The sequence below is a fragment of the Aphelocoma coerulescens genome, chromosome 7 (assembly GCF_041296385.1).
Source record: "Aphelocoma coerulescens isolate FSJ_1873_10779 chromosome 7, UR_Acoe_1.0, whole genome shotgun sequence".
Classification (NCBI taxonomy): Eukaryota; Metazoa; Chordata; class Aves; order Passeriformes; family Corvidae; genus Aphelocoma; species Aphelocoma coerulescens.
This window is the reverse complement of record NC_091021.1, coordinates 36,224,599-36,244,894: the sequence shown is the minus strand read 5'-3', so window position 1 is coordinate 36,244,894 and position 20,296 is coordinate 36,224,599. Positions and strand designations below refer to the sequence as shown.

At 40.1% G+C, this 20,296-nt stretch overlaps 1 protein-coding gene across 1 annotated transcript in view; it reads right to left on the bottom strand.

Annotated features, from left to right (window-relative positions):
• Window positions 1-2,494: 2,494 nt before the first annotated feature.
• Window positions 2,495-20,296, bottom strand: part of ARHGAP15 (Rho GTPase activating protein 15) — a 321,555-nt gene continuing 303,753 nt past the window's right edge. The window contains exon 14 of the mRNA XM_069021284.1: window positions 2,495-3,769. Within this exon, the coding sequence (XP_068877385.1) occupies window positions 3,586-3,769 (184 nt within the window). The 3' untranslated portion in view covers window positions 2,495-3,585. The remainder of the gene's footprint in view (window positions 3,770-20,296) is intronic.

Genomic DNA, 20,296 nt, shown 5'->3' with positions numbered 1-20,296 from the left:
CTTTCTGATGCAGGAATGCCGTGCAGGGGAACCTGCTGTGCCGTGATAATATGTGCATTCCCTGAGGCTCTTCTGTCAGCCTCTTCTGAGAATTAGCCATGTAAAATCTATACACTGCCTGATTACAGTGGTGATTGTGGGCCCAACTTACTCCTCAGCTTTCTTCCCAACTCTATCCATGGTCTATATCCTATGTGGAAATTGATTAGCTGAACTTCTTGAGTGCTTTGGGCTGAATGGGAGCCTAAGGCTCTGTTGCAGCATGGGGTGCTTGCAAAAAAAGGCTGTTACCTGCACTGTTCTGGCAGAGAATTAAAGAACTGTTAAAATGTATGCTGCTCGTAAAAAATATATATCTATATGTAAAAAGAGGAATAAATATTTGTCCAGGGGAGTTTATGTCTCCTCTTTTAGCGGTAGCTCAGCAAGTCAGCATGTCTCATCATTTGTCCAGAAATCCTACTTTGCAGCGGAATTTCTTGAGTTAAAAGCTGGCAATATTTCTCAACAAAGCTTGCAATTCAATACATTGGTGTTTTATCTTTATTTTAATGATAAAACTTTGTGGCTGGAAATGCCCTCTTTTAGTTCCATTACAGATTTCTTTCTGACATCTCCTTTTACTAAATCAATCCCAGTTTTGTGCTCATGCTTCTCACACAAGTTTGAGTAGAAGATGCTCTTCATAGGGAAGAGATGCAGATAAACAGTGATCCTTGGACATATTTGTCTCTTCTGCATTCTCAGCCTTCATTTTTCTGATAATTTACCATTAATAGCTCCCTGCTGAAAATATCTGTGGCCCTTCTCAAACTGATGCTGGCTCCTGAAAAAGAAAGGTCTTCTGCAAGTCTAATTTTGACTTGCTAAAAAATTAGCAAAGTCTGGGAAAAACTCCTACCAAGTGATAGTGAATATTCTAATAAATAACAAGGGGAGGAGAAATGTGTGGTGATACAGGCTCGGTGAATTGCAAAACTTGGACACTTCTGGGATTTATAAATCCAGCAACAGTGTCCTGGGCTGTGAGCTAGGTTAACAAACTACCTGAGCAGGAGGAGAAAGAAACCCTTCTGTAGTTAAGGCTTGAACACTTATTTTTATTTTTATTTTGTTTCTGCTCTTACCCTCTTTTATCCTTCTGGTTTCTGCTGATGGCAGGGGCTGAAGGGCTGGCTCTTTGACTAATGGTTGAGTCAGTAATTTTTCCCATTAAATTAATGTATGTATTAAGGGAGACAGGAAGAATTGGTCTCTTGGGGAAGGAAGCAGCTTGGTAGCAAGGCATGGTCATTCCTTTGTGTTTTTGGGATGAGAAAGGAAAGGCATCTGCTCTAGGCCCTGGATTTATATGCTCCTCTGCTGAGAGCCACTTGTGTCCCCCCCCAAATTGTCTGCCCATGTCCAGGCTGCAATTTAACAGTGTTTAACAGAGCAGTAGCACTTTTGTACAGCGTTCATGTAAGGAACCCTTCAAACCCAAAGAAAGGCTCATGTGTCCAAAAGTTTCCTTGATTTTTTTTCCCCCCAAACCAGTTGATCTTAAGAGAGATACGGTGCATTTCATAAGCCTTGTCTTATAAAAACAAGACAAGAGGAGTCTCCATGCTCTGAAGAAAGCCTGAAAGAAGATTAATTAATTAATTAAGAATCTTTTCTTCTGAGTGCAACAGGCTCCAAGTAACAAGTGAACTTTTCATTTCCAGTAATAGCAGAAATTACTTCAATAGCATGATTGTGAGCACCCGTGGGGCCATAATGTGAATGGTCTTTATTAAGGAATAGACTGAACTTCTGACTATCTTTCTTCCAGTCATTTCCACAGGCTATAAACAGCGCCTGGTTTGTTGCTATTAAAAGAGTCTACAGACGATTATGCTGAAAAGCATCACTGTTTAAGTACTCATGGCTTGACATTAACATGAAAAATATTTTCCTGAACATAAAGTGAATTTGGGTTCTCCAGTACATTATAGTTTTGTTCAGAAGTGGTTGCACTGAATCTTTGTGGTACAAGGGGGGTTTTATTTGTTTTTGTGTTTTTCATTTAAATTACTGGTCACTACCTCTCTGTTTTGCTTGATTTTTCAGACGTGTGAAGTCAGAAAAAACATCTCAGGGCCAGTTTTTGTGTCTTCTTGGTGTTATTTTCTGACTATGTTAGTACCTGATGAAAGAGCCTGGTCTTAGTTAACGATCAGGCCTCATTATATATTTGTTCCCATAAATGACCGCTCCAAGGAGTGACCTTTCCTGAACAACGTGGAATTTTGCACAACAATGCTGAGTAAAAACTGAAGCAATCCATGATCTGCTGAGGTGATACTGAAGGCATATCTCTAATGCACAGCAAACCTATGCATTAATCCTATGTTTTGGGGTCTTTAATTGCTTTAAATATTTGCTTCTGGATCTGTGTTTCACACATCTTATGTACATGGTTTATTTTTCATTTTATGAACAAATCGATAACCAGACAGACTCTTTACCACACTGGATTAGTTTTATTTATTCTCTTTGAACTTGATTAAAAAGCTGTCAAACATAAGTCTACATTTTATCAGCAGAATACTTTTACAAAACAGGGTAGGAGATGTGTATAGCTGGAAACATACATTTCAAAATGAAACAATATTTGATATATTCTAGACAGTTACCCTTTTGTTTATCCATGACAACTGAAACTAACCATCAAATGCATAAATTGATTCAAGTCTAGCCAAGTAATCCTAAGGGCATATGAAAAGGCTTTTTTTTAAAGTTCTTTCTAGATGAATTTAATGTAGTTCACCAATAAAGCATCCTCAGGAGCACAATACAAATGCTACAGAACATGAGATAGCTGGGGAAAGCGGGCAGATGTACAGTGTGATGAAGAATCAAAATGGATGTTACATTAAAATGAGCAGTCATGCAATGTCTTCATTTCATGTACTGCGTTTAAGTAAAAATGCCAAAGTTCCAATTCCATTTTTAATTTCTTTTAGGCACTGTTATGCAAATAGTGACATTCTCATTTTGTTTGTGTTTGTTTATTTTATTTGTTTAAAAGCATTAAATGCAATTTTTGTTTTTTCAGCTCTTGGGGTAGACAAATTGATTGTTCATCATGTCTTTAATTTTCAATGTATATCAAGGAGAAAGGTAAATTATACTCAGATTAGCTATGAATGATCTCGTATCGCTGCTTTAATTCATTGCTTTAAATCTACATATTTTAATCCGTTTTCCACAAACGTCCTCAATTATTATCTGTCTTTCTGTGCCATTGCATATGTTGGTAAACAGCATTTTCTATGGTCTAGGGCCATATGCTGTATGCTCAGCTTGCAGAAAAAGTGACACTTGGAGTGCTAGCATAATGAAACTCTCAAAGGGTTAATGCAGAATACATATAGGCAAATGTTGACAATATTTTTTATTCCAATGTTTGAAAATTAGACACAAAATCATCATTAAGTTTGCACAAAATGAGGCATCTGTCACTTGAAAGAAAAAGAAATATTTCAGAAATATGTTTACAGAAATGTAAAAATATTAGACATCAAGACAGATGTGAACGTTTTCAATAACAGGCCCTGTCTGTCAGTCTTCCTCCGAGCCGAAGATCTTGCTGTACTCACTCAGCATAAGTTCAACTATCTGATTTTGGTACAGCATGTGGACTGCCATGTTCCCTGTCTCCTTTTCAGGTCTAAGGAGTGTTGGTCCAAACACAATTCCTAAGCTTTGTGTTGACATAAGATTCACGGATTCTTTGGCTGCTATCCTGTTGACAAAAGGGAAGAACTGGTTAAAAAAGAAGGGTGTCAGAGCAGTCACTCTTGCTCTTGAAGCACTTTTTAACTGTTTCTCCTGGTCGGGGTGTTTGTTTGGTTAACTTATCAAAAAGAAAGAAAACAGGGAGGCAAGAGAAATTTCTGCCAATGTCACAAACAAGGGAAGGAGGGTTTTTGTAGTGCCAGGGAAAAGATTCCCTGCTTCCCTTAACATGGTCACCAGCACTGAAAGAGTTGCGAAAACCAAAAAAAGCCCCTTAATATAGAGCTCATATGAAACACATTCCTTCTGCTAATTTAAATCCAATAAAGTGAGTATGGTCTGCAATGGATTGTGAAATTTATGTAACTAAAGAATTTTGCACGCCTTTTCCTGACACAAAGTTTCTTGAAAGACACAGAGACCACATACCTTAATGAGATGACTTAGAAAATAATGGTAAGGATTATAACCTTTGATATCTTTATTACCCACAAAATTACAAGAGAAGGGCTATTATTATTAAAAGTTGATCTTGTGTCTGTATTAAGACTTAATATTCCTGTGGAAAGGGCATTAAGGATAGGGAAGTCAGGTCTAAGAACAGTACAGGTTTAATGGATGGAGTTTAGGTAGGAAGTTTGGCATAAATCTCTGCGGTGGTGAGTACAGACTAAGTAGAAATCCATTTCCCTCAACCCTCCAGAATATATTATGTATCCTAGGGTTGCAAAGACGAGTAAATGGAGACACATATTTTATAAATAAATTGCAGAGCTCTACCAAGGAATACAAACAAAATGCAACTTTATTATGTAGATGTTTGAATTTATGGATGCTTCCTTAACCTGCTAGTTTTAACTTAAGCATTCCAAGTGGATTGTTGAAGCCAAGTTCTGCTTTTCCCACTCCTCTGCCATTGTCACTCATTTACCTTTTTAAAATCCAGACAGCAATTTAAAAGCCATCAGAGCTGTCTCTGTTTTCCCATACCTGTTGCTGAATTTACAACAAGCCACACTATAAGGGAAAGAAACTTTGTGAGACCTAATGGCTTCAGGCACTTAAAAAAGTGTTTCTTTCATGTTAGTGGGTGGGTCACACAGCAAAAAGCATCTCTTGTGGATTTGTGCCAATCATGTCATTTACCACATTCCTGGAGCATCAACACTCGTGGTTTTTTCCCCATATATAAATAGGAAGAATTACTTCGTTCCGCCTCATGCTAGTAACCGTGGTGTCCATTGCACAAAACACTCTCCATATGGCACTAATCAGATTGGCTTAACTATTAGTTTCTTAAAATATAGCATCTTCATTAAATTTTTAAAAAATTAATTATCTTTCCTCTGTGGTAATAGTAATATATTATCTCTTCTCTTAGGAGTTCAGAAAGTCTCAAAAGTTAGTAGCAATTTTGTTGACAAGTGACTGTGTGGGCTTCTGATGGATGTCACACATCTTTATCACAATTAAAAATGTTACAGAGGTGACGAGATTGTTTTGCTTAATGCCACTTCTGCAGAGGCATGTGCAGCAAGCTTGGGACCTCTCCAGGAGAGTGACTTGATTTCTGTTGAGCTTGTTATGTGGTAAAAGTTGGAAACTTCATAAAGTATTTGCAGATGACGTCAGCAGGAGTAGAGGTGCGTGTTCACTGGGGAGGAAATTCAGCAGCTTTGTCCTGGGTAATGTTAGAGATGATCAATTTAGCAGCATCAGCCATGGCTTTGCAATAAGAGGGTGTTGATAATGGGCAGCATTGATGGAGCTGGAGGAGAAGCCCCTTGCAGGGAGAAGGAGGTAATGGACCACGGATGAGCAGAATCAGGGTGAAGAAATGTGGCAACAGAGCTCAGTTTACTGAAGGGATGGGGGGGGACTGCTTTCCTTTCTCTGTAAAATGTAGAGCAAGATGTTGAAATCCCTTGTTCTTGATGTAGACACTGAAAATGGAAGATGCGTGGCCAACCACTCTGCCCTTGCTTGCTGTCTTTCTGAAGGAGAACAATTTCCCTAGTTTATCCTGGAGATTCCATCCTTCTCATGACATCCTGGCAAGGTCCAGGCATGAGAACAATCAGGAGGTGGGGGTAAGGCAGGAGGCAATGGAGGATGTGCGTGGTGTGTGTTGGGGATGGAGAGGAACTGACTGGGGTTCATCGATGTGCAACGTGGCACTAAGAACATTTGTGTAAATTTGGGGGCCTTGAGCTTAATGCTAGAATCAGCAGTATTGTATCGAGAATATATCTTGAAAATCCTTGATATATTCATGCAGTTTCACTTGTTTTCACCATAATAACAACAAAACATAAATCAAGCAAACTTGGAAGCATGGAAAGTCTGAATAGTTACATAATATGCAGTAAAACACAGCTACTGGAGAGGTAGAAGGAAGGAATTCAATCCACCCTGAATAGAATAATTATAAGTTTTGGACTTTATGTCTTTTTGGATTAAAAATATTTACCAAAGAAATTATAATTGATATTTTTATCATCTGTCCACAAAAGAAGAAGTCAAAGCAAATCACAATCAAATATGCACACTTAATGCTATTGCTATAGCTACTAAATAAAACTGAGTTGTTAAAAGACAAAATCCTGAAAAAATGGGCAAGAATTCTTTTTTTGGCAAGGAAAGGAGCAGAAAGAGTGATACACCATTTTCAACATAAAGAGTGAAAGGAAATGCCAGAGGTACTTTTTGTCAAGCCCAAATGAGAGGAGCAATGTTCCATCAATTTAAGGTTATTTTAGAAACAATCTATAATCCAGTGCCACAGATGTTGGAACCATATCAAGAAACTGTTGGGTGCTATGCTGCACAAGATTTTTTTTTTTTTTTCTCCAAAATAACTGAGCTTCAGGAATGTCTTCAGTCCTTAAAGATCACAAGTCAGGGGATACGCAGAAAATACAGTTCTCATTATTAATAGTAATGAAATTAATGATGTATTAAAACAGCAGAAGTGTCTGATAGGAGGGCTGTAGTGTCAATGGCAGATATATAAGGAAAAATACTTGGAATTTATGCTTTGGCTGTTGCCAAGGCAACTGCAAGCTGAAAAACGTGTGACAGAGAGCAGGGCAAGTCTACAGCTAAGAGGGTCATTGTATGGTGAGCTGGCTCTCTAGTTCCATTAAACCTACACTTTTCAAACTCCCTAAATAAAATCATTATTAATTTTGACATTTGGAAAATACACTGGATTACTGCTCTAAACACAGTAGGTGTTAGGAAATGTTCTTCATCCATTTTTACTTCACAGTAACTGCTGAGGAGGAGAAAGAGTTTCTACAGTGACTCGGACTCCTCAACATCTTAATATTCCTACTGCAGATAAAAAGTTGGAGAATTCAGTGTACTAGGGGAGGAAATCCCCATTGGAAAGGACACTGTCTCACTGTAGGCTGGACAGCGTTGGAGGGTAGAGCCAGCTGCTTTGAGAACTGCTCACTTTTGCTTTCTTATCCTTTTCCAGCCTAGGAGTATTTAATTTTGCTCAATGTCAGGGGCATTTCTACCCTTAGGAGAACTGGTTTTTGCCCTGCCTGATATTCTTTCACTGTTTTAAATTATATTTAAGGGTAACTTTTCAATAGGACAATCCTGCTACTCTTCCATGAACTGGTAATACAGACTATGACTAAAGGACAACACATTACAAAATGAGGTGGTGAGAAGAGTAAGAAGGTGTAACTTGGTATGAGGTTATGGGCCAGAATGGCAGGTGTGGGAAATGCCATCCCCTGAATTCACTGTAAGACCAAGGGATAAAAATAGCTTTTGATCTTATCAGAATCCTCTTCTCCAGTAATGCACAATATTTGTGTTCATTAGGGAAGTCTCTGCCACTAGAGACAGAAACGAAGACCTACACGGGGTCCAAAAGAGATTGAAGATTGATAGAAATAAAGAAAACTCCCCCAAAAGGATTAAAAATGCTGTATTTGTGGCATCTCTCCTCTTGGTATAGGAACTAACCATATAGAATTAGCAGTCAGCTCCTCTCTGAAGGGGGTATTCCATGACAGTCCATTTGGGTGGGTTTTCCACCTTTGCTGAACTGTGCTGGTGAGCACTGTCATAGCCAGAGCTGCTCATCCCCATGGATGACGGGACTGATTTGAGATGTAACTTCCTGTGCACTGCCTTAATAGGTCAAAGTGTGTGCATCCCATCGATTCACTTTGCCAATAGTTATCCTCAAATTTGCCAATGTCTCTCTCCTATCTATACTCAGGCATATGCAAATGTAATGTTGTAGCTTAAGGACTTGGCCCTGGGAAGGGCTCAGCTGCCTTCAGCTCTCCCCAACAATAATTCTGTTAACAGGCCTCTTCACTGCACTGGTACAGGCCAGGTTTTATGCAGCAGCTTTCTGACTTTTGGTATTGCAGAGCTCCCAATCAATTTGAACGTGTTAAAATTTGTCTCTTATGATGAACAGCTTCCAGCTCAACATTTTATGCTCCTCTCCTTCCCAAATGCTTGTTCACAGGAGTTAAAAAATAACAGGTATTACATACTTTGCTTTAGTGACAAGACATTTGGGAAGGAATCATCCAACCTTGAAATAAAATCTTTATTGAAAGCAATTCTACATCCATGCCAGTCAGATACATTGTGTGATCAGAGGAGGTGTCCCAGGGGAAAGCTCAGTGCTGTAGACAGGGTTGATTACTTGGACCTCCTGTCAGTTCTTAACTCATTGACAGTGGCTGAGACATTCAGTACAACTTTGTTTTCTTTATTTGGAAGTAAAGTTAATATACTTACCTTAACTGTGCCAAATGTACTGGAAAATAACCTGGTAATAAAACGTACTGTCCTAGGAAGTGATAATGTCTGTGTGTGTATAAGCACATTTTCGCAGGGCTTTTGCAGATGGGTTTTTCAGTGTTAGGAAGGAACCACAGCTACAACATGATGCACAGATAACCTAAACTATCAGGTTTTTTCTCAACATATTTCCTTTTCATTTAAGGCCTATTACACACTTTCCTGATATACAACATATCCCAGCAACGTAATTTTCTGTCGTCAGTTTATTTCAGTTCAGCTGTAGTCATTGCTTTTTGGGAAGAACTTGAGTGGATTTTGATACTAAAGAGTCAAGTGAACTGCAGCTTTGAGAATCCCCTTAAAGCATAAACAAAACCAGAGGTCCTATAACAGATCAAAACCTTGCAGAGGTATCCATATCCAGCTAGATACACCAGCTTAGGAGAGAAACCAAAATACCCCCATTGTGGAGGAAGAGTGCAGGGCCTGTGCATTACTGTGCATTAACTGAGAAACTTATGGAGGTAACTGGTGGTAAGGGAGCCCCTGATGCCACAAACTCTATTTGTGTAAACAGTTCAATTCCTTGCACTGCTACATAGATAAATTTAAAATTTAGCATTAAATTCAGATTCATGGTATTTCATGAATGCTGACTAAACCTCATTATTATCTATGTCCTGGCTTTATGGGTGATTTCTCAGGTGCATTACAGTGGTATTCACCAGCTGAGGAAGCCAAGCAAATGCAAACATCATCAGTGGAGTCCTCAGCTTGTGAGATCTGTACCCTGTGATGGGAACAGGGAGTTTGGTGAGTATGGTACTGTGACCTGAGGCTTCTGCTTATAGAGGAGCTCCAAAACACTACAATGCCTCTCCTTTTCCAAATGGGCCATGTGGTTTCCTCTGCAACAAATAAGCACAATTTGGGGGTCACAGAGCACTAATACAGTTTTAAGCTGCTTGTGTCTATCTGGCTGTGTAAAACATGAAGGTATTTTAAATCCCTGTTTGTTCCGTAGGTAGAATTTGAAACAATAGCTAGGCTGGTAATAGAGAAACCAGGTCATGGCGTATGATATGTTACAAGAGGGGTCAGAAATAGTTCAGACATACTTAAGAGCTTGCTTTTGCTGAAAATAGCCTCAATGGCTCCTGGCCTACAGAAACTCCATAGGCTTCCTGTGCTCTGCAGCTGTGGGTTTGTGTTACAGCTCTTTGGGAAAAATCCCTTCTCTTCAGTCGCTCTGGGATACAAGAACGAGCACTTGATGCTGTCTTCCTCCACAGACTAGCCTTTAAATGTGACCATTGGGTGGCTATATATAGCACCTGGACAGCTGACAGGGACCCGGTGGAGAATGGGCTTCCTCAGGGGATCCCCCGCATATCTCACAGCACGAGCCCTTCCCTGGATGAACTGCCTTGGAGCCTGGCCCTAAATGAAAATAATAACTAAACTAACTCCGAACATTGCTTCACAGTTGGCTGAATAGGCTGTGAAAAGCTGAAGAAAGGCATTTACTCTGGCTTAGCCTGGTTAAATACGAGAGAAGTTAAAAATAAAATCTGCTCAGCAATGGGTGAACTTTGCTCCCCATAGGAAGACCCCGCAGAAGAGCATGTGGGCTCTTGACTTTGCACACACGTCACCTCACAGAGTGTCTGTCTAGTGGAGAAAGACTTTATCTCCTGGGTGGCTGAAGACAGCATGTAAAAACACATTCTGATATCTAAAGATACTGCAGCCTCTACAGGGGCTTCGTTCAGGAAAGTGCTTAGAAGTCCTGCTTGTTCTTCTCTACAAGGGGAGGTGCTCTGCTCCACTGAGGAGCTCTGAGAGGGGTAACAGTTTATCTGCACTTCAGCCTTGGCATTGTTTGTTTTTCTTGACATCTCCTGAGTCATAAAAGCTCCAAAGGCAGGAGGAGCACACTGGTGCATGGACAACAAGGGCAGGAGCTCATCACCACATTGTGGCTCCACCCAGGTGTGGGCAAAGGCTCAGGTCCCACTCCCCCAAGCCAAATTATATCAAAGACATGGATTCAAAGTCTTCCCATAAAATCTGGCAGGTCTCCCTTTTGGAAAATTGATCTAACTGGGTGACCTGCTGCGTTCTTCCATTTACTGACAGCCAGCATTCTGTCCTCCCAGTTTGGCTTGGGTTTTAATTTTTCATGTGTGAATGCAAACTGGTTCTGACTGGTGCTCTTAAGAGGACAGAACTGGCTAGTTTGTGTTGCTGTTGTGCCTGCAGTTTGCCTGTTTGGGCACAGCCACTTGGTAGGAGTCAGATGAAGGCCATGAACTTCCTCAAGGAGCATCCTGGACTCCTCTGGCTGCAGCTCTGTGCACAAGGCATTCATTTTTGCCTGCTTTAGCAGCCCTGTAGCAGCAAATACAGCCCAAACAAGAGCCAACCCCTGCTAAAAAGCCACATGGGCACTGGGAGCACAAGCCTCAGAGAGCAAAACCCCCTGTGACAGATGCTGGGCAGATGCTGATGCACTTCTTTGAGGTGTTTGGACAGTAGAGTGATAAAGGCAGTGTGAAACTACATAGAATAATATGTGTTCAGGCAGAGGTAGACCACCTTAATGCCTTAAATGTATTTTTGGCTGGTGGTGTAACTTCTGCTGTGCTTGATTTTTATTTTTTTTTTAATTTATTTTTAATTCTATTTCTGGTATATTTTTTCTCCAGAACAACTAGCTTATTGTGAAGACCAACCTGTCATAGTCCTGGATTTGTATGCTTTTGTGGCCTGTGTGGTTCAGAAGACAACAGATAGTTTTAAATAAATAAAGCTTTAACTTTTTAAATTGCTTAAATATTTTTGTTCAAGAATGCCCAAAGCTAAATTTTCTTGTAACATTAAAAATAAAAAGCAGTTAGTAACAATCTCGCTTAAATCACGAATTGTAAATATAGAACCTTTATCATCAGCACAGCACATCCAAAAATGTCTTTGTAAAATAAATCAAATTATATGAGTTAATTGATTCCAGGCAACATCAGCAACTGCAGGTGGAAACTGAATAACAGGATGTTTATTAATGAGGGACTATTAATCAAAATTGACAATATCAATTCCTGTTTCTTTTATTCGAATTCTACCTGCAAAATCCATGAACATACTCACTGGATTTTAAAATAAAAATGTAAAAGTAAAGAAAATGCTGACACTTGGGATTTTAGCTTTAGATGTAGGGCTATTTGTTTAAACAGCGAAATGATATCCTAAATCCAATTTGACAGGCAATGCCAAAGATGCCAGTGGTAATTAATTAGCACTTAATTTAGACCACAGAACAACAGGATATGGAATTGGTGCTCAGTGCCATTTCCCCTTAGGCTTCATCTCATGAGGGTCAGGAGTATGGCTGTTGCATTGAAGGTCAGTAAATAAATTGGGGGAACACATTGACACTGGACTTTTCATGATAGATATCCTTCACCCTTATTGCTGCCTCTGGCTATGGCTGATGAGAAAAGGACTGCAATTGTTCTGTGAAGAATGCTCTGGTGCCCAGGCTTGAGTGGAGCAAGGTGGTGCCTGAGCTCCCAAGTCTGACAGTCACCGTGCTGGCAGAGAAATGCCCCAACTCTGCGCCTGGGCTGGAAATAAACTCCTGACTGTAGTGCAGAAAGCTTGAGGAACTCTGACAGGCGAGAAAATTCACTTAAAAGCAGCCCTTAAGTTTGCTAGATTTGTGAGCTTAGCTTTAGATTAAGCATAATTAAAATCGAGGGAAGATTTTAAAGTGAGGTTAGAAACTAGGTCAGCAAGGGAAAAAACACATTTCCTTATTATCCTCGTCTTTGTCTTAATGATATTTGGTACTCTTCCATAGAGCTAAAGGCTCTTAATAAAGGTGGATTAATGTTATTAACAGCATTGTTTTCTGATGGGGACACTGAGGCTTTGATGTGCTTAATGATGGACAAACAGAAAGTATGTGGCAAAAAAGCAGAGCCACCAGTTCTGGTTTGTAACTCAGCGAGAGGAGCTGCTCTGTGCAGCACACCCAAAGCAGGAGGGATATGGAAAGCACACAGGAGACCCTTCTTCCCAGAGGCACATCAAGGTTCATATTTACTGGTATGAAAGGTAGAAAGATGATGAGACTCTGTATTACAATTTAATCCTCCTGCTCCCAGTAAAATTAGTGCAACTGTCAGACACTTCTACACTCCCTCTTGCAGTAATCTCTACCTGTCCTTCAAAGGAGGGCCTCGGGTGGAAGGTGTCAGCACTGCCACTGGTATTCAGTGATGTTACAACTTTCTGAAACTGCTTCTCACAAACTGCACACTACTGTGCCTACGTAGTCCAGTTCCCCATGTCCCACAGGGTGCTGAACAATGGGAGCCTCAGCATTTACAGCAGGGTGGCTCTTGTTGCACATCCCAGCTGTACTCCACTAGCACAGTTTTATCCCCTTGGTCCCCTGAAGTGCTGTCTGCATTGCTACATCATGAAAACACTGAGTTAGACAGCAGGCTCTGCTCAGAAAATGTATTTGGAAGCCCCAGGTTAAGAGTTATTTTAACTTTCACTTCATCACACCCTTTGCAGCATCTCTCTCTGGGCAGCGAGTGAAATTTTGATTACTCTGAAAATCACTGACAAAAATCCCAGCAACTGGAAGCCACAATGGAGTCAGAATTTCACCTTATATGAGCTTAACTTTTCTCATTTTGGATGATATCTACTTTTACTAAGTGGAATTACTGCTGTTGACTATGTTCAATCTATAACCTCTTGCAGCCTTCAATTACAGCCTTTGTGTGCTATAATCCAGTTGACAGCAAATAACTCAGCCTTGGATATGACAGGTTTACTTTCTGACTTAGAGCCCAGAAGGGGCAATTGACTGGAATTTCATCCTGGGATGTTGAGCTGTAGACAACCTGCTCAGAAATTCATCTTTACTTCTGAGTCTAGAGCAGACCATGAAAAACACAGTTTCACTAACAACACATTGGTTTTGTCCAGTATCATGAATTAGTTATTCAGTTCAGGAAACCAGTAACTTTTGACTTAGAATGTGGCAGAGAATTCCACAAAAGTAAGGGAACGAACTCTCACCAAAGTTTTCCTTTTCTGTGAATTTTTATATCATAGAATCACTGAATCATTTAGTTTGGAAAAGACCTTTAAAAATATCAAATCAAACCATTGCAATTACTTCATAAATTATTTTGTTTCAAGTCTTTTTCAAATAATGAATAAAATTGAAATGTTGGCCTCTTAACTGTCCCCAACACAACATCTCGATTTTTTGTATCCCATATTATCATCATCTTGTTGTTTAAAATGAAAGTCTTTTTGCAGCGATCTACCCAACAGAGAAGATTTTCTATGGGATCTGACCTCAACCAGGATTCCTCCTCTTCCAGGTTCAGTTCTGAGCTCTCCACAAGCTGAGACTGCAATATACATGCACTGCATTTGTATCAGATTTGAAAGATGCTTTAACATGCCTCCCAGCACCACGATTGTTTCAGCCCTGATACTGAGCACGAGTAGGATGAACGCAGCTCTTAAACGCACTAGTGAGTATGTGCCACGAGTCTTTGATTTCTTTAAACTTATTTACATTTTACTCGCCCTTGAGCAATGAATTTACTATGTCAGCATTGTCTTTTCTACTTACACTTTGTCTGTCTTGTCCGCTCACCTTAGCTTGATGTTTATTTTTTTGTGCATGTGTTTAGTCCGCTGCACTAAATGCAGGGACTGCCTGGAGTAGAGGATTTTCCATATATTGTGTATTTCTAAGAAGCACCCTTTGTAGTACTGCAAGTTCTGCAATATTTCCTGGCTTTAAACTAGCTTTGGATTTTCTCATTAGTTCCTTTAAAGTCAAATGCCCATTCACACATGTACTGGTCTCAGATGACTCTGGTCTAACTGCCTTAGATACTTTACAAAGTCTTTATTCTCTACACAGTCAACCCTACCTCTCTCAGTAGTTGTAGTTCTTTCATTTTTGAAGTTTCAAGTGACCAGAATTGCTGATATCTGCTTCTGTCTGACCCTGATCAAAATCCACAGTTAAAAAAACTGGTGAGAGAACGTACACGACTCTCTTAGACCTCCTAACCCAAACCATGTTTGACAGAGATTGAAGGATTTAGGAACAACAGGGACAATCTTGCTGTTGATAGCAAGGCCTGCTTATCAGTCTTGGGGCAACTCACACAGGACACTTCTCTGTAGGTGCTGCCCCTCCAGCAGAAAATGTCTGACCTGGAGTGAATGGTTGTAAATGGATTTACAAGCTTAGAAAGAGCCTCTCTAGCAAGCACATATTGCAGTTTGAGGATGCAGAGCAGGATAAGGGTAATTTAATATGAGAAGTAAAGGAAAACTCCTACTATGTAACCTGGAAAGGTTAAGCAGCTCCTCACCATAGTGTCCAGGTGAGACCCAAAATGTGTTCAACAAGACCTGAAATTTGCTCTGTGATAGCAGTCTCAGGGTTGACTCTGAGTCCAGAGCAGCTGCAGTGACTTCCATGGGGTAGATGTTCGGAAGGAATGAAAACTCCTTCTTCCGATGACGCTTTTCTGAGCCTCTTATCCAGACATGGAAACAATCTGGGTTGTCTGAGGTGGTTAAAGTTGCCTGCTACTACTGCTGCCACAGCCCTGTGGAAATCCTCTCTGGATTGAGAGTTTGAACAAGGCAAACTGATGTTCCCAGTAAACTTTACTTACTGGAAAGCTTCCATATGCTACAGGGCTGTCCCATATGCCCTACCCTGCTAGTGTATGGTGACTGCTGATGGTGTTTGGTGAAGGCCTGCACTTGGCAGTGCGGATGGCAATGATCTGGGAGGTGAGAACAGTTTCCAGATGGATGAAGTGCTATCCTGAGGTGGTCTGGGGAGCCTGAGTCTAGTGCTGACACAGAGAACATGGTGCAAAAAGTTTGTGCTTTTCCCATGAAGGTGCTAGGACAGCTACAGAAGGAGCTGTAAAAATTACAGAACTTTTCTGAATTCCTTTTTCTTGGCTTATCTCCATGGCAAGGGGTCTTCTTTTGGAAGACCACAGCAAAGCTCTGGAGAGGATGTGGCAGTACTGTCTAATGTCAGGGCTGAGGTGGGTGTAGAAGCCTCAGCTTAGAGGAGGTAACTGGTTGCATCTTGTGGACCAGGGGAGGAGGCAAGTTGGCTGGAGAGAGCTGCTTCACAGATTTATGGTTTTACATAGCACCATAATGCGTAATGTACGAAAAGATAAATATTTTCCATTCAGCAACATCTTGCTGTATTTTCATCTAACTCTATAATTTTAATTATAAAGTGAACATAACCTGTATCAAATTATGATTTTTTTAACATATTGAATGAGGACAAGAAAAATAAATACCAGATTTTATACTGTACAGGCACATGAAGGTATAGTAAAAAAATCTGGTTTCCTTGACCACATTGTCATAATATGCATATATAACTGCTTATTGAATCCAGGCTGTGTAGACAACAGAAAGAACACTGGCTCCATACCATCACAATGCATGCCCACAACAAAGAGGAGGAAAGAACAGGCTCTTTCATTGTGTTTTTCTAAGTATTACCAACATAAGGGCTGAAAACTACCTCTGTCTGAAGTGTATCTATACACCCATGCATAAGTTATTAACTGGGCTCCCTCAGCACAGTTGCTGAAAATATTAATATATTCAAATGATATTCTAGCTACTGCAAAAACAGTAGATCAGACAAATGTATTAAAATCTCTTCAGACAAAAGGAGTCATGTTATTTATAAAGTTCCTCTCCCCCCCTCCTTACTGGAACACAAACCTTCATTGTATAGAGTACACGAGAATGCAAGATGATCCTTAGATGTCAAAATGTGGCTTAAAGTTTGAATGTAATCATAAAACAGTGACTCCAATGCTCGCCATAAACAAATTGTCACTGGCATTATGTAACTTGGACTATTCACAAAGTACAAAAGATGGGAAGAATAAAAGGTGGCTGCCAAACACTATGGGCCAAATCCGAAGGTTGTGCCAAATTGCACCAGTGGGCTGGGAACTGCAAACCCAGCGTGGAATTCGGATTTACACTCCTCGGTTCCTGGGCTGCTTAGAGTGAGATTAAGGCTATTTTTTATTCAGTTTGTCAGTAAGGCGGCAAAGCAGCAACCAGTGGCTTCTGCAGCCCCCCTGTTGCTCTTAGTGGGAGATGGGAAAGTGGGATAAAAGTTTCCTAATTGCCACAGGACCCGTTTTTGTACAGAAAGGATTTCTGGGCTGCAAGCAGGCACAGTCAGCCACCAGCAATGCAGCCTGGAAAGGGAAATATCACTCTCAAATCTGGTGGTCTTAAATTTTTCATGTTAATGTTCTGTAGGGTGCTGCCTCTTTGGTCTGAGACCCTGCCCTCCACCAGGACTCCTCTGGAAAACTGATTAATGAGGGAAGACCATTCACCAAGGCAGAAGGTCTTGTTACTGAACAACAACCAATCATTCATGGATATTTTCCTTCGGTCCAGGCTTTAGGAGTAAAGTGTATCTGATAATACATACATGCACTGCGCAGATTAAATAGCAGCTAATGGTTTTGTTAATGCCCCTTATAAGGGACAACAACCAAACTAGGTGGCTGCCCACTCCCCCTTTTCCCCTACCCCTCCTTTAAAAAGTAAAATGACATTTTTTCCCCAGCCCGAAATAATTGCTGAAGCAGAGATACTGGTTTAACTTATTATGAATTATTAGTGGAAAAGTGGGTCTCAGAAGTATGTTACATCTGAAATATTTTTCGTCACTTGAACATGTGCCGTCCAGAACTGGCCCTGTTCTACCAGGCACTGGGAACAAACACTTCGCATTCACAGATGCTCCTAATTTGGTGTGGTTTGGAGTGTAATTTAGATCAAACGTATCCATGTAAATGAGTCAGGGTTTCTTAATTAGGTGCCTCTAAAGAAAAAACTTGGACCACATCAGTAGGTGTGGGTGTGGTGCCCACAGTACTGGAATCTTTCTATAGATGAAGCTCAGTTTTGTTCAGGCATACTGTAGGTTTTTCTTTCCTTTTTTTTTTTTTTTTTTTTTTTTTTCTAAAGCACAATAATAAATCTGCAGATGGCATAGACATAAAGACGCTACTTCAGAGGAGCTGTCTAAAACACTGTCTCTTTGGCAAATGCCTTAAAGTAGGTCATTCTGCTATGATTTAGGTTTATATTTCATTGCCAGCTTTTTGTTCCCATTACAAGTAGGGTGCATTCCAGTCCACAGATTTGCTCTTTACTTTTTTTTTTCCCCCCCAGATTGGTTTTCATTTACAAGAATTTGTAGATCTTCATAAGAAAATGGCCAATACCCTGTCAGAAGTAGTAATCATGCACTTGACCACAAAAAGAGATGTATGAAGGTGATAACCTGTAAATATTGCAATGTAAAGTACCATTCTCTGGAAGGAAAAATCGTATTGATTCTCTTAACATGGTGATTGAAATGATTGTTGCATCTTTCGCAGTGTGTGAAAAAGGATTTGATCTAATGTCATTCCAGAACCCTCACAGAGCAGGGCCATCCATGGCCCTAGTTGTTCAGATATTTGCTTTTGCTTTTCATATATTTGCCACTGAAAAGGATATATTTTATAGTTTATTGAAAAAAAAAAAAATCAGGGTCTGTTTTCCCACCAAAGTGCTGGGGGATTTACATGCCAAACTCTCACTAGCCTTAATGAATTACCTGCATAAATTCCCTTTCAATCAATAGTAGAATAGATCCTATTGTGTTATATTAATTATTTTGCACAGAGAGCTGACATTTTGGCCTTAAAGCCTTTTTTTGTTTTGTTTTGTTTTGTTTTTTAAGTTCCAATGAATATCTGAGAAACTTCAAGCAAATTATTTATTTCACAACCTTAATTCCGAGAAAAATCACATATCTTTAGGCACAAAAATGAAAAGCATTGCAATTTACCCTTTGATGACCTGGTCGTGGAGATTTGTGTGTTAGGTCCCAATCTCCCCAAACAGCAAAAGAAAAAAAGATCCATGGTAATGAATTGAGCAGTCCTAATTTTGGCCAACAAAAAACCATTTCTGCTGGAAGGAACACTAACCCCAACCAATATTAAGAGGTTACAAAATCACATAAATTAAGTCCGCCGGTGATATTTTGCTAAAGCTTATGCGAGTGCAAACCAGAAGCAAGATTCTCACGTGGTCCTGATTAACTGAAGAGTCCTTAGCAGTAACCAGCCCTCCCTGGGATGTGCTGGCCAGATGCACACGTACACCCACAGCACATGGATGAGCCTTCAAAGCCTTGGGGGGCTCGGCTGGGGGACTGGGGAGCAAACAAAGAGTGGAAGTGAGAAGTGTTGGCTGCGTCGTGGTGGGAAAGTGCCTTACCCTCTCCATTCCTCACTTTCTTTATCTACACAACTAGGATAATAAAACTTACTGACCTGAAAAGGAAGTTAGGAGATTTAATTAATGTTTGAAAAGCTTTTTTGAGATTGTTTGATATTGAGTAATGTGGGATGAACAATAGGAGCTCTTGGAAACAGGGCCTCTATCTATCAGGATTTGTGTACTGCACTCAGCACAATGGTGCCGTGCAGCCACAGAGTCAACTGTGTCATAAATATTTAAATTAAAACTATGTTAATTATTTTTATCATTCTGTTATTTGCTGATACACCAGTTCAGTACTTGGTAGCATTGAAGAGTACTGAGTGCAATTATTTGCCTGACTGTTATGAAAATCAGGGTTTATATTTTTAAATACAGTGGTGGAAATAGGAAGTAGATGGAAGCAAGGGGTGAAAATGTGGTTTTAATTACTCATTGTTCTTCTCTTTAAAAGCACTAAGCTGTAAGGTATTCTTTGGGGAATAACTAAACTTTGTAAACTTTCTTATTCCTCAAAAAGCAGGATTTGGCATGACTGCAAAACACTTGGTAGCAGGTCACCATAACCCCAAAAAGTACAACATCAAAATGCACAAAGATGTTTCTGAGAGACTGGGGGTTTTCTGCCTGTCCTGTGCACACTTGTGCCTGGTGCTCATTTTCTTGTGTCCACTAACTTCTAAAGGGTGAGTTTAGTAGACTGTCGTGTGTTCAACAGAGAGAAAAAAGGTTTAATTCTTCTCCTTCCCCCAAAATGAGCCCCGGGAAGCTGTGGTAAAGGGGATGAGTGTTGGCATTGCTCCAGCTCCTTTGTAAAACTCTTCCATAGCTGAAACTGAGAAAAGCACGTGTGCAAAAGCACATCTCAATATATATTTGCCCTTCTCAAGTTAAGAGACGATTAAATGGTTTCATATAAAACTTAAAATGTCAGTCAGGGATACCTGAGTCTTTTATGTAACTGGTCAGTCCACCTACTTACTGCCCTGGTGCAAGAGGATATTTCTTCTCCTCACATTTCCAGTAGCTGTTCCCAAAGCTTGTAGGAGCACAGCTAAACTTTTCTCCCTGCTGCTGTCCTGTGGCTGAAAACCAAAAGCTGCTTATGAGTTGCCTGATTATAAAGAAAGGTCTTGATTCAGGAAATAATTTCCACAAATAGTCTTTCTTGTGCTTTCATTTAAGGGCTTCTGCATCTCCCTGAATTTGAGCATTTTTCCTGAGGGAAAACTTAAGTGTTCGTTCCACATTTTGGGTTGTAGGTCTTCCACAGATCCACTGAGGTTTCCCAAATAGAATTTTTTTAAATAGTCCTTCCATTCTGGGAATTGTTTTTAGT